Source organism: Desmodus rotundus, chromosome 9 (assembly GCF_022682495.2).
Source record: "Desmodus rotundus isolate HL8 chromosome 9, HLdesRot8A.1, whole genome shotgun sequence".
Taxonomy (NCBI): Eukaryota; Metazoa; Chordata; class Mammalia; order Chiroptera; family Phyllostomidae; genus Desmodus; species Desmodus rotundus.
Window position 1 is genome coordinate 103,785,668 of NC_071395.1, and position 23,431 is coordinate 103,809,098.

At 54.0% G+C, this 23,431-nt stretch overlaps 1 protein-coding gene across 7 annotated transcripts in view; it reads right to left on the bottom strand.

Moving 5' to 3' along the window:
- The window catches only part of PLXDC1 (plexin domain containing 1), a 62,324-nt gene that overhangs the window by 33,921 nt on the left and 4,972 nt on the right, over nucleotides 1-23,431 (bottom strand). For all 7 annotated transcript variants that reach the window (XR_008425186.2, XR_008425185.2, XM_053911737.2 and 4 more), the window contains exons 2-6: nucleotides 19,981-20,159; nucleotides 2,044-2,187; nucleotides 1,678-1,747; nucleotides 961-1,083; nucleotides 217-335 (exon numbers count right to left, since the gene is read on the bottom strand). Coding sequence is in view for 5 of the 7 variants with exons in the window: in XM_053911737.2 (XP_053767712.1) it covers nucleotides 217-335; nucleotides 961-1,083; nucleotides 1,678-1,747; nucleotides 2,044-2,187; nucleotides 19,981-20,159 (635 nt within the window). In the remaining 2 variants the exon portion in view is untranslated. The remainder of the gene's footprint in view (nucleotides 1-216; nucleotides 336-960; nucleotides 1,084-1,677; nucleotides 1,748-2,043; nucleotides 2,188-19,980; nucleotides 20,160-23,431) is intronic.

The following is a 23,431-nucleotide window of genomic DNA, read 5'->3' on the forward strand; positions in this document are numbered from 1 at the left end:
GTGGCGATTCTGCATTTGTCTCTGTAGTTATTATTGTCTGTTGTCTCAACAAGACTTAAACTCTGCCAGGGCAGGGCCCACAGCCACCTTAGTAACGGCTGTGTCCCCAGCACCAAGCCCTATGCCAGGCACATTTCCAGTTCTCAGCAAATATTTGCTGAATGGGAAAACAAGGGGCCACAAGACCCAGCCGCCTCTGAAGGTGGGCTCACTCACCTCTTTGTAGCCGAAAACAATGCGGCCATCACGGTGCAGGGCTGCCTGGAAGGTGAAGCTGCCCCTGTCCTCCCGGCCTTGGAGGTAGACATGGTCCCACTGGACAACAAAGACTGTCCCTGTGGAGAACAGCAGAGACCTGGCTGGACGGGGAGGGAGTTCAGGGAGCTCAGGGCGTTGCAGAAAAAGTGGCCAAAGTGGACTGGCCCCAGGTGGGGCCTCTTAGGGACGATGGAGGCGGTTTGCAAATTTGACTGAAGGCAGGAGCTGGGTAAGCCACAACCAGCCTGGCCTCCAAGCTGGAAAGGAACCGGAAGACCCCACTTCAGCCCCCACCTACCATGCTCGAGCCTCTCTTACTCCAAGCTTGTCCCTTCCTTCCTGCCTATCCCGACATGACATAAAATGGGGGAGAAACAGGAGAAATGCCTCTTCTCCTGGGATGGGAGGTTAGGTGTTCAGGGACAACCTGGTGTGAGTAAGAAACAATAAAGGTCCCTAGTGTTTATTTCACCTCTACTGAGAGCCAAGCGCTTTATTTCGTCATCTCATGAGATCCCGCCAGATAGCAGGCATCTCATCACCATCTTGCCAAGGAGGAAACAGTGCAGAAAGGTGGGGTGGCTGCCTTACTGTGTGACTCTGCCAGGTCCCTTGCCCTCTCTGGACCCTGCATTCCTCTAAAGGGGCTGGGCCAGGGGAGTCCTGGCACTAGGTGACTTAGACTCCGAGATCTGGTCTCACCGTTGTCAAAGTAAGCAACTGTGGAATTTTCAGAGTAGCCGGGGTTGAAATTGGCCATCAGAGGGGCCACGTACTGAGTTGCCGTGAGCATCCGATGGGTCACGTCACCAGTAAAGATGAAGCCTGGGGTGGGGAGAAGTGCAGAGGAGTCACGAGAGAAGGCCCAGAAGGGTTGTTTCCTTATGTTCCCCACCCGCAAGGGCAGGAAGGAGCCATGCAGACAGAGCAGGAAGCAAGCCTTGAACCTCTGTCCTCTGTACCCAACAGGTAAACTCAGGCTCAGGTGTGTATGGAGCAAAGGGGTCCCAGACCGGGGACGGTTCTCCCTGCCCCTCCAGGTGGGCACAAACTCCCACCTCTCCCTCTCCCTGGGAACGTACACAGGAATCAAAGATGGGCCCCTGTATCAACAGGGAGCCTGGTCCCAGGAACCAAGATCTTAATGCGGCCTCCTTTCCCTCTCAGTCACAGTCACAGAAACATGGGGCCCAGAGGGAAGACACACACACACAGGAGCAAGTCAGCTGATGTGAGGGCGGTGTGGGACACCACCACTGGCCTCCCTCCCAATAGTGCGCTCCCAGGACAGTCACGCACGGATCCCTCCCCAGTCCTTCTACATGACCCTATTTTGGGGGAGCCTTCCCCACCCAGTAGGTCCCCGAGTTCTGGCTGAGAGTTCCAAATCCTCCCCCATCCCTACTGACCGGGCCTTACCTCCAGTTGCTATGGTGATCTGCCGCAGAGGATGCCCGTAGAAAGGGAAATCAAAGGACAAGACCACTCTCTGCAGGGGATGGGAGAGAGTCGGCACGGGCCAAGCTTGAGGCCAGGGGGCTGGACATCTACACTGCCCCATGCTTGTCTGGACACAGTGGGGGGCAGGCATGTGCAGGGCAGGCTCACAGGTGGGCATCCCAACTCTGGCCAAGCCATCCAGGATCCCCCTGGGAGGTACCTCCCAGATCACACACCATAGGCCATTAGCCACACCCCAGACCAGGGTGGGGGGCAGGGTGGGGGGCGGGGGTTGGCTCCAGCCTCCCAGCCCAGGGCAGCACTGCCGGGAACTGGGGCACTCACCGAAGCCTGCCGGTGGGTGTTGGAGAGGATTCTGTGGACCTTCACTTGGCTCCGGTTGGCCTCAGCCACATCCACCCACAGCTCTCGGCTGCGGGGTTCGCTGGGGCCGTACAGACGGGACACATAGTAACTGTGGTTGTCCTCCTGCCGCCACCCAAGACAGAGCCCACAGGAGGCGTGAGGTGTCATCAGGCATGCCAGGAACCCCCCTCTGTACCTCCCCCTCCCAGACCTCTGGATACAAGATGTCACGGTCCTCTCAGGGAGCTGGCCCTGTGGCCCAGATGGCTGCTTTAGTCTTGGTAGTCTAGGCTCTGGGCTCACCTTGGCCCCAAATGGCTCAGTACCTGGCCCCCTAGCCACGCCCATACAGCTCTCGCCCTGGCCAAATCCAGACCTGCTGTATCCATGCTCAGCCCGGCGATTCCCGGAGAGGCCAAAAGGCCTTCCCTGCAGCCCTGGAGACCCCATGAAGCATACCAAGGCGGAGCTTGGCTTGAAGTACCAAAGAGAAATAGATAGGGCAGCCCCAAGCAGAGCCCTTGTCTTCAGGGAGCTCCCACACTGAGGAGGAGAGACCCCCTGCTCCGGGGAGTACCCTTTTTAAGGCAGAAGGGGAAAACTGGATCTTAGAAGCTGCCAGTCTAAAGATGGAAGTAGACCCTTGACCTTGGGGAGCTGCTGGTCTGATGGAGGAGGTGGGGCTTATGCAAACAGAATACAGACACAGACCCTCAAGCAGAGACGACACAGAGCCCAAACGGCAGTCACTAGAGGGTTTAGAAAGGGGAAGGAAGCAGCAAAGATTTCTTTAAGATGTATTTCTAACCTCTGCTGTGTGCCCAGTGGGGACAAAATAAAGAACAAGCCAGAACACAGCAGGCGGGCGTTAATTCCGTAAAGCCCTTCCTGCACAGGAGCATCTAGCACCAGGACGGAAAAGAGGTCGGGAAACGGTTGTCAGAAAGGGTGGAAGAGCCAGGACAGGAAGCGTTGTCACAGCATGTCAGCCTATGGGGGTGGGGGGTGCAGCCACAGGAGAAACAGCGGCCGAGCAGGCAGCTCCCCTTGGCTGCAGCCACGGAGACAGGGCTGCTGACCCGTGAGAAGCCCTGGCCGCCGTGGGCCATCAATCCGGCTGTCTGGAGGCAGTGGCTTCAGACACAGCAGAGCAGACGGTGCTCTCTCTGTCAGCCGGCCGGCTGCCGGGCCAGCCCTAGCCCTGGGCCCAGCATGAGCAGGGACTCGACGCCTGCTCTCCCCACCCGCCGGGAGGAAGACTCTGCTCCTCCAGCAAGTGACACACTCGGGGAATCTGGGGCCGGGGCAGAGCTGGGGGAAGATGAGAAGAAACACGTGGACAGGGGGTAGATGTTGACTGCCATCGCCCGATTTTACGTCCATCAAATAAAACTAAAACATGTTTGAGGCCATATCGCTCGGCTCACGAGCCATCTGGGGCACCCTCTGCCCTTGTGAGAAAACCCGAACCTCAGCTGGCATCCAAAGTCCCTTCATGAGCCAGTCCCACCCTCTCTCCAGCTTCACTTCTCTCTCCTTCTCTCCTTCCCCTGTGCATCCTTGTGCCCCACGCACTGGACCAGGCGCCTCTGGCAGTCTCACTCGTGCCTTTGCACACGCTGAGCCTCCTGCCTGGAATGACCTTCCTCACCTTCTCCCCACAGCTGACACCCGCTCCTTCGATGCTCAGCTCAAACCTCACCTCCTTATTGCCCTCCATCCCTTGCAAATGGCCCCGCCTTCCATGGGGCCCTCAAGAGGTGTGTGCACCATTTGGGAGAGCCACACGAGCCCCATCTTGCTGGATTTCTGGTTTTACTCATGAAATCACCACAAGGGGCCAACCTGATGCCACCAGCCCTGGGGTGAACGCAAGTGGCCACATCAAGGATATCGCCACAGTCACCCACCCCGGGGTCCTAGAAGGTGCCCAAGGGAGGGAGCACTGCTCCCCAGCTCTGCCTGTGGACACCGAGGCACCGTGCCTGTGGCCAGAGCTCTCAGCCTTCCTCTGGGAAGCAGCCCCTTCCATTTCTGCCCCTCATCCGACTCCCACGGGGGTCAGATGCCACGTCTTTCCCTTCTGGGTCTCCAGCCCTTCCATCTCCACCCATCTCTGCTGCGGATCCTCACCTTGATCAAAAATAACAAACAAGCAAACAAACAAAAAACCCAAAACATGTACCCCTGGAAAAATCACCTGCCAAGAAAGAGAGCTCCAGGCACACCAACTCATGCAAACAGATACGTATGAAGGTGTCCCCAGCCTGCTTCCTCGGATTCATGCGCTGAGTGGTTTTTCTCACAGCACAAAGCAAAAAATGGGCGGCCCCCAAACGACACTGTGTACCTCTAATGGTCTGCAGGACCCTAACTCTGACCCCAACTCAGTTGTGACCACCTTCCAGAGCTACTGCTACAGCTCACCTCTTCTTCCCCCACGGTTCAAATATAAAAGTGGTTTGTTGCCTTGGCTGGTGTGGCTCAGTGGATTGAGCGCTGGCCTGCTGACCGAAAGGTTGCCCTTTCGGATTCCGGGTCAGGGGGCACATGCCTGGGTTGCAGGCCAGGTCCCCAGTGGGGGGTGTGAAAGAGGCAACCACACTTTGATGTTTCTCTCACACATCACTGTGTCTCTCCCTTTCTCCCTCATTTCTCCTCTCTCTAAAAATAAAAATAAATAAAATCTTTAAAAGTGGTTTATTAACTTTTGAGGCTAGAAAAAAGGTGGTTTATTAAAGAGCAAAGGTTGGCCTACAATTTTGCCTGAAGAAAGGAAAACAAGTTAGATGCTACTGAGGCTGTCAGCTGCCCTCCCTTCCCCCGCCACCCACCTGCCCAAACTCTGATCCCCTGACAAGTAGGGACAGGCAGGGTCATCTGTGCATCCATGGCTCGAGGTCCTTGCATCCTCAGAGCTGGAGAAGTGTTCGCCGAGGTGAATGAGGGGGGAACCCAGACCCCTCTTCTTGCCCTTTTACAAGAGAAGAAGGAGGGATTGGTGCCTGGCATTGGGTTGAAACTTTGGAAATAAACCTGGGCAACCCTGGCTGGTGTGGCTCAGTGGATTGAGTGCTGGCCTGTGAACCAAGGGGTTGTCGGTTCGATTCCCAATCAGGGCCGATGCTTGGGTTGCAGGCCAGGTCCCCCTGGGGGGCATGTAAGAGGCAACCACACACTGATGTTTCTCTCCCTTCCCTTCCCCTCTCTCTACAAAAATAAACAAAGCAGGAACAGAAACAGGAATCGCTGTACTGCAGGAGTCAGGAGTCAATTGAACAGAGCTCCCCACTAGGAACCTGCGCAGGCCTGTGTTTACAACGGCTGTTTGCAGGCTGGGAGAAGGGTCCTGTTTCCATCACCTGCATCCTGGGACTCTCCTGGTGATAGCGTTCACTGAACCTCCACGCGTTGGAAATGAGGGCCCTGGACAGAATCCACGCTCTGCAGCTGTGAAGTCCAAACATGCTGACCTGTCTCTTGCTGCCTCACCTAAGAGGCAAAGGGTGGCGTGACTGGGGACATGTCTCACCAGCCCAGTGCTCCAACTCCTCTGTTTCCCGTGAAAGAAAGCGGTCCACCGAGGAGCCGGGCTGGCTGCTGTTGGGGGATCCTTGGACAGACAGAACCACCTCACTCTTAGGGTTCCCAAGGAGACTTCCAGAGGCACCTCTTCAGGAACGAAAGGTCTTTGTCTGTCTGACCCAAAGAGAGTCAGAAGCTAAAGGAGCTGCTGCTGCCTCTCGCTCCCAGGCAGAGATCCTCTCCAATGAGTTAGCAGATCCCTGGGAGAATGAGGGCCTTGACACAGACACACACAGAACACGCTCAGGTCAGGTGGGTGAGGCCGAGGCTCTGCTTCAGGTCTCAAAAGCGCCAAGTGCAGCCCTGGCTGGTGTGGCTCAGTGGACTGAGTGCCAGCCTGTAAACTGAAAGGTCTCCAGTTTGATTCCTGGTCAGGGCACATGCCTGGGTTGCGAGTCAGGTCCCTGGTTGGGGGCATGTGAGAGGCAACTGATGGATGTGATACATTGCTCTTTTTCTCCCTCTTTCTCCTTCTCTTTCCCTCTCTCTAAAAAAAGAGTAAAGAAATAAAATCTTAAAAAAAAAGAAAAGTGCCAAGTGCAGGCAGCCAGCCTACCAGGGGAAGACCCGCCTCGGGGCAGCGCCGTGCACAGTCTGCAAACAGGCCCCAGCAGACCACCTGTCCTGCCGCAGGGTGACTTTGATTATCCCCAGGACAGTGAGGCCGGAAGCTGTATCTACTTAGAGTCCTGGCCTTGGGAGGCTCCCTGGTGACGGCTGAGGCCAAACTACAGTCTCAAGAGGAGGGGACAGCTTGGAACTGGGATCATTCCTGGACAGAGCCAAGAACACCATGGGGCGGGGAGGTGCTTGGGAGAGCTGGAGGAAAGAGAAGGGCAGCTGGCGCTGGCGGAGCCGTGACAGCCGCGCTGAGCGTTTCAGGAGCATCGCCACATGACAGCCCTGGGCGGTGAGCACTGAACTTGGCCCCATTCTATAAGTGGGGAAACTGAGGCCCGCTTATCTATCTGAATCCATGTCAATCTCGCTCAGAGACGATGCCTTTTCCTCTGTCTACCGTTTCTCAGGTCTTCAAGTCACTACCTCACTGGAAGGTGACTTGGGCCACCTGTCTGTCACTGGTTAAAATCTCGTATCAGAAAAACCAGTGTGGTCCTTTGGGGCAGCGGTCCCCAACCTTTTTGGCACCGGGGACTGGTTTCGTGGAAGACAATTTTTCCACAGACCGGGGGTGGGGGGATGGTTTCGGGATGATTGGAGCACATTACGTTCAAGCTCATCTCCTGCTGTGCGGCCCAGTTCCTGACAGGCCCAGATGTTGGGGACTTCTGCTTTAGGGAGCACAGAGCTCAGGGACTGTGTCGAGTTCATCTCACCCCCAGCACCACCGAGCGCAGGGCTTGGCACCTGGTGCACGGCAGGTGTCAGGGGCCTGCTTGCTGAATGAGCTCCATCAACGAGGACCCCACGGTGGCTGGTGCCACAGGCTGTGATGAGAATGTGCAGTGTGGCTCCGACAAGGGCAGCATCCTCCCCCACCGCTGATGTCAGGTGACACAGAACCGCTTAGGGAGGCCCCCACGGCCTCCACTGGGAATCCCAATCCAAAAGCATTCCCACACACAGAATCAGAAGGCATGTCCTGATTCTCAAGCTCTTCTCTGAGGAAGTGAAGGTAACAAGGGAGGTGCTTTCAGGGCAAGGAAGAGAAACCTGGCTCCACCCGGCTCAAACAAAGAAGAAAGGTATTAGATCGAGTGGCTGGCAGGCCAGCAGGCCAGCAAGCACGGGGGATTCTGAAGTCAACAGGGCATTGTCCGAAGTGTGGCTGCTGGTCGGTAGAAAAGGGAAGGAAGACCTTCCCTGCATCTGCTTTTGATAAATACATGCTGCATGAGTGAAAAGGAGACAAGAATCCAGGCAGAGGGAGCCGCGCTGGTTTCCGGCAGCTTTTCAGGTCCCTGAGGTCAGATGGTCCTTCATCTCTGTGCCCTCACTATAGGCCTTCCCCCTGAGACCGCTCGAGTGCTCCTTGGAACCAAAAGGGCCCTAACTAGAACAGTCTTGCTCATGGCAAGATCAGAGGAGGACTTCCAGGGATACCCCAGACAGTCCGTCACCAGCACAGACAGTGAGAACCCGAACGGGAAGACAGAAGTGAGAAACCACAGTTCCGAGAGCACTTTTCCCTGGCAACACTGGCCGCTGTGTGTTTTTTCTTCTACAAAGTCAACCACTGCTGGCTTCTTGACTGACCACCGGGAAAAGAATCACGTGGTTTGGAATTCTCCAAACTTGGCGGAGCTTCCTAACTACCCCTGTGATCATGCTGCCACCGGCACTAGCAGCTCTGAGGGTGGAAGTCCATTCAAGGCAGAGACTAATACGTCCCTCCTAATGACGATTCTCTCCTTCTTCCTTGATTAGTAAAACCTCCCAATTTTAGTGAAGCACATCGCCACCCGGTTAGACCACTTCCCAGCCCTCCTTACAGCTGGGTGTGGCTACATGACTATGTCTGGCCCATGGAAGAGGAGCAGAATGATTGCCCTCAGTAGGAGTGGGGACCCTCACCTTGCTTGGTAACCATTGGCTGGGATGCAGATGTGATGGTGGGAACTGAGACAGCCATCTTGGACCACGACACAGAAAGGCACTTACTATAGCGGAAACCTGGGTCCCCAACCCCATGAAGACACTACATCCATCCCTGCTTACTTCTACTACATATGAGAGAATAAATTTCTCTCAGGTCCAAGTGCCTGGTCAGTTGGTTACTTGTACCAGTAGCTGAATTTGTATCTAATTAATACAAGGCCCTAAGCGGCCTCCTCCGGCCAGTCAACCTGTGGGCTTCTTCACTGTAATCCATACAGATGTCTCTTAAAAAGGATTTAGAGGCCTTGCTTGGCAGTTAACTTGCCTGAGAAATTCACCCAAATCACAGCCTGTCACCGAGGTTGACCTGCTGTCTGTGGGGCAGTCCCGTTACCCCAGAGGGCAGCCCCCCCAGGCACCGTGGATGGGAGGTGAGGAGCTAGAAGGGGTGGCCTGACATTGCAGAGGGCCAGGGAGCAGAGCACAAGCCGCAGCACTCGGGAAGTCCACCGAAGGGAACCATGTTTCCGTGAAATGCATGCAAGAAGCCCTAGTCAATAACCCCATTCGTTTGGGGAAGCAACACGATGTGGATTTCAAACATTTTTCAGCATGCAATCCTTTCTTCCAATCAATCGTCCATGGAAGCTCAATACATTAATTACATCAAAGCCAGGCTGCTCTGGGAGGAGGAAAGAGAAAGGCCTGGAGCCCGGCCGAGCTACATGTCCTTCTCCACACCCCCCATGCACAGGAGCCCAGGAGCAGCTGTGGGAACCCTAGGGTTCTGTGGAACGCCATCTGAAAACCACCGCTCTAGGGCCAAGGGCAGGCCCAAACACCGGCTGTGCTTCCTGATAGCACCCAGCATTGCTCCCCGCTCTGGGGATCTGTTCCATCAGCACCCTCTCTCGCAGAGTCCGCGAAAGGATTACACAGAACAGATGGACGGAAAGCTCTCAGCCCAGTGCCTGGTCTGCAGCAGGTGTTTGATAAGTAGGAGCTATGAAGCTGACTTTGTTGGGCCTTTCTAGGAAAGGGTTGACGGTGGGGGCTGCCTCCTCAAAACCATCCCCGGCTCCGTCCTAAACGTCTGCTGTTACAGAGTCTCTTCTGTCTCGATTATTCATGCCCAGAACCTGCCAGCACTGCACTTGTGCCAGCAGGGCAGCATTTACCTTGGCCGAGCTCGCAGTGGCTCTGGACAGGAATTACGGCTGAGCTGTCACCATCGGCCTGTCACCTGCCAGCCAACTGGCAGGTGGAAATGCCAGGGCAGGCAACCAAGGGCACCCTGCGGGGCCTGCTGGAGAGGCCCAGCCAGCCAGGCATGTCGGGCTGGGGCTCCAGGCATCTGGGTCCCACCCAGCAGGTGCCGGTGGGATGACTGGGGTGGGGGCACCCCGGCCCCTGCCTCCTCTAGTCCATGAGGCTTACACAACCAACAGGAGTATGTTCTGGATCCCTGCTACTCAAAGTACGCCCCAGGCACCAGCAGCTTCCGTGCTGCCTGGGAAATGCAGAATCCTGGGCCTAACCCCAAACTTGCTGGATCAAAATTCCATTGGAACTAGTTCCCCAAGGGAATCCTTTGCACAATAAAGTTGGTAAAGCGCTGGTCTAGAAGCACCCTCACTCATTTTTGTCCACGAGGAGACAGCGGTTAAACCCTCAGACGCAGAAGACAGAAAGACCTAGGTTCTTGTCCTGGCTCTGCCACTCACTCACTGTGCAACGTTGGGGAAGCACTTCACCTCTCTGTTCCAAGACAGAATTAGAAAGACCCGCCTCCCGGGATAGTTGGGTAGATTAAATGCAAGGCCACAGAATGAGGCTGGCATTCGGGAAGGGTTCCTTTAACATTACCTGTTATCACTTCCCCTTTGCTCATGTATCCACACAACCACTTCCAACTGCCCCCAGAAGTGTTCGAGCATCAGACTGAAACAAACCCACAGAGAACACGTATCATCACAGAAGTGCAGAAAGCGGGTCTTGCCCAGGAAGGAAAGGACCCAGGCCAGATAAAGGGGCACTTACATCAGCGCTGAGGGCTGGCCTAAAGAGGGGTGAGGGTGGCTGAGGCTGACCTAAGAAGGCCCTGGGAATCAAGGGTCGGACCAGGGCTGGAAAGAGGGTGTGGACTGGCTTTCTGCACAAAGCATTTCTTCTTTTCCGCAACACTTCGTGGACATGGAAGAATCATCCTGGCCTGGCACTGATTCAACTTGTGGGCCTTAGAGTGGTGTCAGCCGACCAGCGGTTTTCATAACGTGAGTATACACCATACAACCACGGAGAACTCGGACAACAGCAAAAAACAAGAACAAAAGCAGACCTCCTCCATCCCTCACCTGGCCCCGTTTGACGTCATTTCTTCTTGTCTTTTTCACACGTGTAGCATTTCCATGGTTACCACCCTGCTAAGCACCCGGTTGTGTGGATGCTTTTGTCACAGTTCACGGCACCTAAAGCAGTTTTTGGGTTGAACGTGGTCTTTTAACCATCATCTGCAATGGTTTCGTGGCTCCCCACTCAGAAGAAAACGCACAATTTTCTTAACTATTTCCCTATTGTCGGGCATTTAGGTAGTTCCGATTTTTATGCTCTCACAAATACTGTGTGGCGAATTCACTGATGCTTGTCCACATCCTGGACTATGTCCCCTCCTTCACAGCCTATGGTAGGAAGCGGTGCTTCTCACACTTTAATGTGCGTAGGAATCACCTGGGAACGGGGTTCTGCTCCAGTGTTTTGGGCAGGGCCTGGGCTTCTTTCTGCCTTCCTCACAAGCTCCCAGGGGCTGCCATGCAGCTTGTGAGCTCCTCTTCATTTGTGCACTAGTCCTCAGAGTTTGGCTCCCCACCGAACCCTGAGGACTAGTGCACAAATGAAGAGGAGCACCTAAGACTTCCACTTAGGTGGAAACCCTCTCTATGCCGGGGCCCTATTTTTGTGCTTCCAGGTGAGATCTGGGGGGTTTGGAGGGCACAACCCTTTTTTCTTAGATCTTTCTGGTTAACCCTCTCAAGCAACTAGCTCCACTGATTTTTGTAACAACTTGTGGGGCAGTCTCTGTTCCCTCTTGCAGATGAGGAAACTAAGGTGGAAGTGGCGAGGTGGCAAGGACATATACTGTCCACCATACCTGGGGCCACAGCGGGGTGGCCAAGGGTCCTGGGATTTCCCAGGATCCTGGACATTCGGCGCTAAAACCAGGACCATCCTGGGAAAACCAAGGTGGCTGCTCGTTCCCAACGCGGTGTCAGTTCCTTGACGTAGATTCCTGTAGAACACCTCCTCAGTCACTCTTAGAAAAGAGCATCCTCATTTGACAACAGACAACCGGGCTCAAGAGGGATTAAGAAATAGGCCCAAGACAAAAAGACAAACAACCTAATTTAAAAATGGGCAAAGGAAAAAAATGGGGAAAGGACTTAGACATTTCTCCAGTGAAGATGTACAAATGGCCCAGAAGCACAGAGAAAGATGTTCAGCATCATACGTCATTGGAGAAACGCAAAGAAAAACCATGATGAAATACCACCTCACACCCACTAGGACACTACAGTTTAACCAGAAAAAAAAACCCCACCAAAAAACGGAAAACAGCAGGTGCTAGCAAGGATGGAGGGAAATTGGAACCCTCATACGCTGCTGCTGGGGATGTGAAATGGTGCAGCCACTGTGGAAACCAGTTTGGCAGTTCCTCCGAAAGTTAAACATAGAGTTAGCATGCGACCCAGCATTTCCACTCCTAGGTATGTGCCCCAAATAGTTGAAAACGGGCATCCAAACAAATACACGTGCGCACGGTCATAGCTGCTGTACTCACAATAGCCAAAAGGTGGGAACAGCCCAAACGTCCATCAACAAATGAATAGATAAACAAATTATGCTGTACTGGATTTGAGCAATGGAATGTTATTCAGCCATAAAAGGGATGCGCCTCAAACACATTATGCTAGGTGAAAGAAACCAGACACAAAAGGTCATACATCCTAAGATTTCATTTATATATGAAACATCTAAACTAGGTAGATCCACAGAAACAACACAGATTGGCCATCACCAGGGGCTGGAAGGGAGGGGAGAATGGGGAGCAACTGCTGAAGGAAGTACTTTAGTATTTCAGTATTTCCTTTTGGGGTGATGAAAAAAATTTAATAAAGGGAGGTGAGAGTCTTTGGAAGCAGGGATCATTAAAAAAAATTGTAAGCCCTCACTCGAGGATATATTTCTATTGATTTTAGAGAGAAAGAGAAACATCGATGTGAAAGAGAAACATCAAATGGTTTCCTCTCAGATGCACCGAGACTGGGCTCAAACACACAACCTAGGTGTGTGCCCTGACCGCAGAATCAGACCGGCAACCTTTCGGTGTACGGGATGATACTCCAACCGGGCCACCTGGCTGTGGCTGATGAAATGTTTGGAACTAGACAGAGGTGATGGGTACACAACATTGTGAGTGCGTTAAATACACTTCACTTTAACATGGTTAATTTTATGTGACCCACACTTTGGGAAGGAAGGAAGGGAGAAAGAAAGGAAGGAAGAGAGAAAGAAAGAAGAAACCAGCCTGCCCAAGGGAAAGGGGAAGGGTTCACAGAGGGACCTACGTGGGAGACAGACCTCCTGCGGCTGCACAGCCAGCAAAGGTGCTGCCGGGGGAGGGGAGACAATTGGGACCAAGATGCCATAAAGCACCTCAAATTTTGCTCTTTAAATTCAGTCCTGTGAGATCGCTATTTACCACCCCATTTGGGAAATCCGGAGCTAACAGGGGCTTGCCGAAGTTCACCACATCAGGTGCATTACCGGAGTGGTTAGGTGTCCACCCCAAGGTCGTATAGCTGGTAAGTGCCAGGGCCAAGTTCTGGGACCAAGATGGCCAGACTCTTTCCACTGAGCTGGAGCCTGGACGTCTGGACTCCACCTCCCGGGGTACCCTTTCTTCTCACAAACTCTCTCATCTTCTTTCTCTTCAAAATTCAGCTCACAACTTTTCTGTCCCTCTACCCACCTCACACTGTACTCCCAGACACACTCCCCCGCCCCCGTACTGGCCTCCTCACCTGTTCGCTTCCGCAGGGCACTGGCCTGGTGGGGCGCTTCAGCGAGCACCCCTTGCTCTTCGTGTGTCTACACTCTGAATCTGTCCCCCTGTCCTGTCTCCCCTCGGCCCTTAAACCTGGAGAGGGGGCCTTCCGGAGGTCTCCTTTTGGGAACTGCCCGCTTTGGGAGGTTGTAGAAACCGGGCTGGAATTGCTCTCACTTGTCCCTCTCTCTGTTCAGCCGTCTCGGAGGACATGGTACCTGCCCCGATGCAGGGTCCTCAGCATTTCTGGGCCTGTCATAGTGGTGGATGAGCTGGGAGCTTTTGCTTGGGCCAGAAAGGAGAGCAATTCATGGAGGCTGGGCCCAGGGAAGACTGGGGTGGCAGGAGGGACTCTTTTCTCTTATGGAGAGAACCTATTCTACTGCAGGGGAACCTCCAAATCCCAATGTTCTTAAACTTGGTTCCTCCCAAACTCTGGCTCCAGACCTAAACCACAAAACCAAGACTGGAAAATCCCCAAGATGGAAGAGAACCTTTGTCCAAGGCCTCCCCCTTCCAGCCTCTCAGAGAAGAAACTGTGACACATCCCAAGGTCTCTGACTTAGCACCATGGCTCCCCCCAGCCCTTCCCCCTTCAAAGAAATCCCAGTGTTCCAGGGCCTTAGGATTGGTCTCGGTGGGAAAGTCTCTGGAAAACTGGAGCTCAGACAAGAGTCCCATTCCCACCAGGATGTGGTTTCAGAGTGGGCGTGAGAACAAAATCCAAGGAAATGGCTCTGACCAGGGGCCTTGGAGCCGTCAGCTCACCCTGGAAGTGCAGGCTGGGTCCCTCAAGGCCTCTGACAGGAGGGTCTGAATTGGAAGAAGCATTGTGGTGGGTGGCCAGGCAGAGGTGCTGGGCAGAAGGGGCTGAGCAAAGGGGATGGACAAGAGGGGATAAGTAGCGGGGCGGGGCAGAGAGGTACAGGGAAGAAGGGGTTGGGCCAGTGAGGGTGAGAAAGAGAGGTGGTCAGAGGCGAGGTAGGCCTGAGAAGGCCTGGGTTGGAGGCTGGGCAGAGGGGCTGACTTGAGAGAGCTGGGTCAGGGGGCCGAGCCAGGAGGGAATCCACAGCCAGAGGATGTGCTGAGAAACCACAAAGGAAGTTGAGGGGCCAAAGGGAGTGGCAGCTCACCTGCCAGGCCCTCGGCCCCTTGATACGGCCCCAGAGCACAGGCATAGGCAGGCCCTGATAGGGCTAAACGGTGGAGGTGTTTTCCTGTCGACACCCAAGAAATCTTTCCAAAACAGATCAAGTCAAACTTGCTGGCATGTCCCCTTCTCGCCATTCCCCTTGCCCAGCCCTTTGCCACCAAGCCATTGTCTAGATTGGATTTCCTTCTGCCAAAGAGACCCCAGCTCTCAGAAATGCTTTCGAGAAATGCGGGAGAAGCAGGTGTCTCTGGGGCCCTTTGCTGGGCTCCTGCAGGGGCGAGGCTGCCCACTGCGCAGGTCAGGGTGGGCACATAGCTGAGGGGGTGGGATGTTGAGGTCTGGCTAGATTCAGGCAGGAAACTACCTGGGGTGCTGGCGTGCATGCGTGCGTGCGTGTGTGTGTGTGCATAAGCACTGCTCTTCTGTGTGTGGGACCCCAAAAGTCAGTAGAGTCGGGGATTCGACAACCTGCCCCAGACACAACCGCTTCTCATCAATAACCCTCTTTCAAGGTCTCTGGGGATGAACAAACCCTTACTTCTTTTGTTCCTTCAAAGGAGGAGCTCCCCCCCATGTGCCAGGCACTGGCGACAGAGTGATAAACAGTCTCAGGTCTCATGGTGCTTCGATCCCAGCGGGAGGACAGGCAATATAAGCAAATAAACAGGGAATTCAGTGCAGGACGGGGTAAGTGCTATGAGAAAAATCAGCTATTTCCTCTGCTCCAGCAGCAGCCCTGCAGCTACTGGAAAACAGCCACCTCCAGAGCCTTATCTATGCTAAGCTAACTACCCCAAATCCCTGCAACCATTCTGGATTACTCCGGTTTCTGATAGTCATCTAGAAGGAAGAAGCAGGCCCCTCAGCTGTGGTTAGGCTGAGAAATACCCTGCAGGATCCCCAGGGCCCAACCCTGGTCCCAGGGTTTCTATGGGTTTCTATGAACACAGCTGGCTTTGCCACCTCCATCCTTGGTAGCCACTTCTCACTCCTGACTCATCCTCAGTCCACAGGCAGAAAGGAGCCCCAAGTTTTCCTCCCGGACTGCAGCTAAGCCTCATTTCTCCCTCTTTATTTTAAACGTAAGTGCCAGGATTGAGATTTATCCCAGTAGTTTCATCCAGCGGGAGTCCGACTATCCTTCAGCCCGCTGAGGATGGCTGCCGGTTCCCGACCTCCAGTCAGAACTCCCTTCCAGCTGAGGTGGAGCCCCAATGTGGGAAATGCTGGGCACAGACCCTCACACAGTCAGAGGGACCTCCTGCTAGGGTGGCCCTGCTCCTCCACGTGGACTCCTGGACTCCTGATGTGTGGCTGCTGAGGGAGCCACGAAGCCCCAGAGATAATGGGTCTCGTGGTGAAGTACAGAGCCACGTGGTGCCCGAGAAAGCCTCACATCCGGTGATCAATCTGGAAACCAATTCTGAAATTGGTTTGAAGTGTTAACTGTCAGATCTCACACTCAGGTCACCATGAGAATCAATACGGGGGACTTCAGGTCACCATGAGAATCAATGCAGGGGGGCAGACTTTGGGGACTTTTATTTATTTTTCTTTTTTAATTTTTTAGAGAGAGGGGCAGGGAGGAAGAAAGAGAGAGAGAGGGAGAGAAACATCAATGTGTGGTTGCCTCTCATGTGCCCCCTACTGGGGACCTGGCCCCACAACTCAGGCATGTGCCCTGCTGGGAATTGAACCGGCGACCCTTTGGTTCACAGACTGGATGTCAATCAATCCACTGAGCCACACCAGCCAGGGAAGCTTTTAAAGAAACAAGTTCCCAGGCTCCAGCTGCGGAGTTTCTGAACCAGTCAGTCCAGGGTGGAACCCAAGAGCTTGTGTTGTGTTTTCAGCTCTGGGGTTATTGACTCCATGCTGGTTCTTAAAGATCCCGCTGCCCTTTCAAACGCCTACAGGCAATTGCTTCTAGAAGTCCGCGTCTCTACGGTTCTCTTCCACGAGGTCCTCTCTGCACAAACTGGGACATGGCCCTCTGGCCCAAAGCAAGTATCTGTTCGGTAACTGATGACCCAATTAAGCTGGGCACAGGAAGGGTGAGCCTCCAGGAGCCCCCTTAGTCAGGAGACCTCTCCTGAAGGGCCATGGCCTTCTGCTCCGTCCCCCCGCCAGGGCTCCTTGGTTCTGAAGGACAGAGAACACGGGGCAGAACGGGAGTGAGTGAGGCTGTGGGAGTGTGCGGCGGGGTCCTGCTTCAGGGCCAGGATCGGGGTGAGGAGAGTGAGGCACTCACCTCAGGGGCAACATTTAATAACCAAAAACTCAGTCATCAAGATGGAGAATATTTTAATGCTGTATTTTTTAAAAAAATCAAGGTTAATGCAAACAAATCTATGATGAACGAAATATCAAAACATTAACTATAGACAGGATCAGTGGTGCCAAGCCACGTCACAGCCTGAGAGGAAAGGAGTAATCAGGCTTAGAAATGATGCAGAGAGGAGGGGAGTTCTGAGCGTTTGTTACCCTGCTCCCTCCCTGCCAGGCTGCAGGCTGGCATCGTCTCTGTGTCTCTGTCCCACCCCTGCCGCTACAGCTCTTGTCCAGCAGTCCCTCCTGCCGAGGAGGTCACAGCTCTGGCCGGTTTGGGTGAGCCCCTCCCTGCCTAGTGCGGCCGTCTTCCCCCCTCTGTGCTGCTGCAGTTCCTCAAGTGCTTCGCCACCCTTGCTGCCCTCCTTCCCCTGCCCGCTCCTGTGGAAAGCACCCTGCGTGAAAAAAATGATGCAGAGAGAGGGAGGGGGGAGAAAGGATGCAGAGAGCAGGAGAAACAATACTTGAACTAATATTAAGTGTCTTTAGAAAGAAAAGGTATTACATCTACGATACGAGAGCAGGAGCCTTTTTTTTAAAGAAAAAGAATCAGAAAATAATAAACAGCTCTTGGAAATTAAAAATGTGATAACAGGGGAAAATCAGTAATATGAAGAAAATAAGGTTGAGGGACAACCACTGAGTGGTCTGAAGCTGTTACACAGCTCACAAACTCTTACACAGGATAGAAATAAGGGTGACAGAAAACAGACAGTTCCTAAAAGCTAGGGGACAAAAAGAAAGAGAAAACATTGACGAAATCTCCCAGAAGGTGGAACAACAATAACATGCACACGAACAAATAAGCAACCGAAAATACAAAAGGGACGGGCAGACAACAGAAGGGAGAAGAAAGCTTGAGGATCACTCCCCAAGAAGGACGTCAAATCAAGGGCGATTGTGGAAAGAAGAAAGTCCGGCAGGGAGAAGATGACCAAAGAAATGAAAGAGGAAGACCTTCCAGAACTGGGGAGTATAGGGCTCTAGGTTGAAACAGCCCACCAACCACCCAGCCAAAGCAGGGCCCTCACTCGTAGAGGTTACAGAGGACACCCTGAAAGCTTCTGGAAGTGGGAGGGAGGGGACAGGTATGTACAAAAATGGGACATAAGAATGACATCGGACCTCTCAACAGTGACATCGAAAGCCAGAGGACAATGGTGAGGTGCCTGCAAACTTCAGAAGGAACATTATTTTTAATCTAGAGTTCTATATTCAGCCAAACCATCAATCAAGGATGAGATAGAATAAAGGCATTTTTAGACAAGCAAGCCCACAAAAAAACTTTTTCTTCTGTGTAACCTTTCTCAGGAAGCTAAACAAGGGGGAGAAGCAGGAAAGTGAAGACACAAGGTCAAGGGAAGAGGACACCCAACACAGGAGAGACACCAGGGGTCCCATCGTTGAAGGGAGGTCCCAGGATGATGGCCGTGGGGCAGGCAGGGGAACAGCCAGTCCAGAATGGAGCAGGACTGTAGGAGAGAAGCTTCGGGGTGAGGGGGAGGGCAGGGGAGAACTGACAAGTTTGTCTACCCCAAAAATTATATTTGAGGCTGTTAAGCAACAAAACTCAACTAAGTAGATTTTAAAGAGCTTATTGGCTTTATTGAATGATTCATGAGTCGGGCAGCATCTCATCTAGCAGAGAGAAGGAAGTTCCCAGCAAAGAGAAGATCGTGTCAAGGTCGCCCTCTTTCAGGGGTGACAGAGGCCTGTCAGGCAGGCGACCTCACAGGAGCTGCCCGGTAATCCCAGACCGACTGGTTTAAGGCTCCCCTCTGGGGAGAGGTTGAGACTATAATTAAATTAGGTATTAAGTGTTAGTTTGGGGGCTGTGGGTTTAGCACAAGTGACTCCATTTGGGGCCTGTGGTCTCTCTTTAACACAGCCAAAGGATGCGTAAGAATATACAGCTATGGTAAATACAGAAAACCGAGCAAGTAGAGGGGGCAGGCATCCAGGAAAGATAGAAATATATGAGAAAGTAAATAATGCTATCACCCTACTTGGATTAGTGGTGAAAAATATTTACAGGATTATAATGCTATAAAACAGATATGTGGATTTAACGAAAATATTGAGAGTGAAAGGATGCTCGGGAGAGGATATAAAAGGCGAATCTTCATCTACACAACAGGCAGTCAACAGATAATGTCTAAATGGGTTAATCAGAGGCAGCAGAATAAGCAAATTACTCAGAAATATGGAGGTAACCGTCAGCAGAAATGCCCGAAGCCGTGGGGGTGGGGATAGCCACTGTGTTTTGTTTTCCAATTTTAGCATTATTTGACCTTTTTGACTATCTGTAAAGCACGTTTTTGATTTTAAAAAAAGGTTACAAAAACACAAAATAAAGAAATATGTACTGAGAAGCACATCCTGTTTTTCCTTCTTGTTTCATAGTTTTTCAGCATCCTGAGAACCCACCCTCTTTACTCTCCGCCATAGGCACATACACACTCACACAGACACACACACTCATAACAGACGCTCACAAACGGCTGATGGTGACAGACACATGGGAAGACGTACACAATTCACCAAAACCCTCAGGCTCGAGTGCAAACACTCGCCTGCTGACACGCACACGTGATTGTGGGTTCACCCATACCCATGCAGAGGCCCTCCCATCAGCATCCCAGGAGGCCAGCTGGAGAGCGGAGACACCGAGAGGCCGGCCTCTACCTCCCTGGCCTCCCTGCACCACCCCCAGGCAGAGGAGGGTCTCTCCTGGGCCTTCACCCTGCTCAGAGTTCCCTGCCACGAGGCCGAGCGGCCCAAGCCTCTGCAGCCATGAACTCTTGGGAGACACACAGAGACACAGATGGCACAAAAATGAGGTGGTGGGGGGCCAGAGGTGGCAGCTGGACATGAGTAAGAATGCCACCCTCGTTCAGTTCTTAGTGGAAGCCCTCAGCAGTGGGACAGTGCAGTGTTAGGGACTCTGTGGACTCACTGTGCGTCTCTGAGCAAATCACTTGCCCTCTCGGGGCCCACGAGGAGGGAGGCAGCCAGTGAAACTCCTGAGATGCCAAGATGTTATGACCCAGGCTGGTCCCTGCCTCCATCCCCCTCGAGATCCCCATCTTCACACTGACCCCCAGGGCCGACAGCAAGGACATGTGTGTGGGGAGCACCCAGTGGGCCCCCACCACCATCTCCCTCCCCGCCATGGTCCTCCAGCACTCACCACTACCCTGGTCCTGTTCTCCGGCAGTGTGTCAATGGCCAGGGTGCCCCCACCCAGGTCCTGGCTCAGCTGGGTCCTGTCTGGCTCAGACACTTGCCCAGGGCTCTCTCGGGCTCTCCGATGCCAGCCAGATACGGTCCCCTTGGCGGCCCATCCAGAGCCTCGGCCTGCATCCTGACCTGGGAGAAGGGGACAGAAAGCTGAGTCCTGGGGTTCCGAGAGGGGAACCAGCCCTCCTACTCACAAAGGCCCCACTCCATGCCAGCACTGCCTTTGGGGACGCTGCCTACCAGGGCAGGAGACACCCCGCATGCCCTGAGAGACATGTACCCAGCTCTATGTCATGGGCTTTGCACACATGACACTTTCGGTCCTCACGCCAGCCCCCGCAGCAGATAGGATGCTCTCCATTTCGGACAGGAGTCAGTGGCTCACAGAGGTTAAAGAAGGTCGCACAGCAGGTTAGGGATGGAGATGAGTTTCAAACCTAGGGAGATTAGCCTCCAAAACAGGGGTCACTCTTAACCTCGGTCACACACTGGAATCCTCCAGGAGCTTTAAAAGTCCCTGATGTCTGGGTCCCACCCCAGAGACTCGGACGTAGTGCAGTACACAGGGCAGCCTGAGCGTTAGGGTTCTTAAATGATCCCCAGGGGAGCTACTAAGAAGCCCCGGATCCAATGCTGCAGACAAGGGTAGGAACCACTGCTCTGGAACCTTCCAAACCAGTTCCTCATTTCTCTGCCAGAAGTGATGCATCATCTCACTTTCCAGGGGACTCCAGGGGCTAGAAGCCAGAGAGCGGAATTCTTTTAGTTCGGGGCTTCTCAACCTTCACACTGCTGACATTCTGGACTAGATAGTCTCTTGTCGGGGGGTAGTTCCTGAGCATTGTGACATGTCTACCAGCATCCCTGGCCTCTCGCAGTAGATGCCATGTCTTCCCAGGCTGTGATAGTCAAAGGTGGCTCCACAGTGGGAGCCGCTGTTTACTCCTCCTGCTACCTTCCAACACCTTGGACAAGTCACCTTCCCCATAAGATAAGGCGCCTAGACACCGCCAAGGTGGCAAGTAGCTCTCATCTGAAAACGCATCTCGAGTTAGAGACGGCCAGGAGCAGTCTATCAGAAGAATCCCGAGGCTCTGTTCGTGTTTTAGCAGGAAGGAGTATTATGATCGATTAGCAATGTCTGCCATGGCACAGGGCTGGAAAGTGGTGGCACCCGGGCCACTTAGCAGCTCCTCCCAGACTTGATGTTCTCTCCCGTTCTCTCATTAAATGTATTCTACATGACACAGAAACCATGCTGTTCCATTTCAGAAAGACGTGTGCCCTCAAAGACATGTTTTATATCGTTGTTCCCATTGCCACACCCACCAGGGCTGTGCGTGTGGAATACAGGCCACCGGACAGGGGGACCCATAGTCCCCGTGATCTTCATCAATTTCAGGCCCACTCTGGGTCAGAGGCCCTTCGAGACCCCTGCCTGTGCCCACCCGCTCCCCAGAGCTCCGGGATGCAGCCCCCTTTCCCGGAGCATGCACTGGTGTTGTGACTCCTTGCCTGTCTCCCTCGCGCCCCCAGGGCTCTCCCACCTTCTGCAAATGTGCATCCTCAGTGCCTAGCGAACAGTAGGTGCTCAACCACTGCATAATTGAGCACACAATACCGGAGGTAACTTGGGAGCCAGCAAGCACAGAGGCTGAGACAAGGCTTGGCCAGGACCGGGCCTGGGGCTGGGGCCAGGCTCTTTGCTATGAGGCTCTGGTTTGTCATTAGACATTGTATCCAATTAAGTCATTCTTGGCAGCTGGCACCTGCTGGCCCCTTGCCGACCCCTTCCCACTTCTCTGCCCCTAATCGCAACCAGATGCTCTGCAGAAGATACAGAGAGGGGTGGTCTCCAGACCCCGCCCCCAAGATGCCCACTGGCTGAGAGGGACCTGGGCCCAGTCCTGGGAAGACAGCCTGCCCTTGGTCCACACCTCAAGCCAGCGCTGCCTTGCCCTACTCGGGTGAGGCCCACAGCTGCCTCTAGAAATAGGACTGTTTGTGCTGGGCTGGTCTGCCCCGCTCCCGGGTCCTCCTGCAAGCTGCCCTCCGGCCTGGGCAGGAGCCAGGACAGGAAAGGAGCATGTGCAGAGCAAGTGGAGGGACTGGCCGGGACAGGGATGCTGGGGATCTGCAGGCATCACAGTCCTATAACTGAGACCAGAGGGAGCCTGGAGAGTGGGCGCCCAGGGCCTGGGGAGAGGGCACGGAGGGGGTGCCCAGCCAGAGGTGGGGGTGGGGAGGACATGCCTGTACCCACAAGCTGTTTGACCTTGAGCCCATCAGTTCACCTCTCTAAGCCTCAGCTTCCTCATCCCTAAAATGGGACAACAGTCATTCATGCCTATGGCACAGGCTGCTGTCAGCCACCAAGGACAAACGGACATTAGAAAGCCTTACAAATAGAGGGCTCAGGGCCAGGGCCAGAGGCAGAGTCCTTGCGGAGGGGTAGGGAATGGAGAGTGAGGAGTCTGCCCTACCCTGGCCTGGTCCGAATCTTGCCCTCCCAAACCACACCACTCCGTCTCCCCTCCACCCTCCCTCTCGCAGCTGGCCGGGACAGGACCTCATCCCTCCGCCGGCGCAGGGAGCCAACACAGCTGGCTGCTCACATGTGTGTGTGCAAGGGCCCACGTGCCTGTGCATACTTGCACATGCACACACACACAGACGTGCCTGAAGACCCTGGCCTCCTTCCTGCATGCTCACGCACGTGTTACACACCTATCCGAACCTCGGCTTCTCCCTGTTCTACCTTCTGCCTTGCACTGTAGAGCCCCTGCCTGTGAGTGAGGGCGAGAAGCCTCCAGAACAGACTGTTCTTTATTCATCCACTCATTCACCCACGGCCCCCGGTCTGGTGGGACGTCACAATAGTAATAGTAGTAACAACGGTCGCTAGTGGTGAGAGAGATGCTTACTCTGTGCCGGTACTACTTCAAGTGCTTTGAACAAATTAACTCATTTAATCGCCACAATAACCCCACGAGACCGGTGCGAGCTTAGTTAGATCTGTTTTACAAATTTGGAAGCCGAGGCACAAAGCTGTTAAGGAATGTCCTGTGGTCACACAGCTAGTGGGTGGCAGAGTTTGCATTCAGGCAGGCTGGCTCCAGGGTCCACTCAGGCCACAGGAAGTGCTGTAAGATGTGACCAGCAACCCCGGGCTGTCTCCCAAGGTGCAGGGGCAGCCCCAGGGCAGGACAGGCATGTGGGCGGGGCTCCTGGATGCCCTGCTCTGAGAACCATTGGACCTGAACCTGGCAGCTGCCCTGGGAGACTGTGTCCCCTGCCTTGCAGTGGTAGTGCCCTAACCCCCTCACATGCCACCGCCCTGCTGCAGGACAAGAAGCAATGGGTTGATTTCAAGAGGCCAGGTCATGCCACCCCAGTGCCTA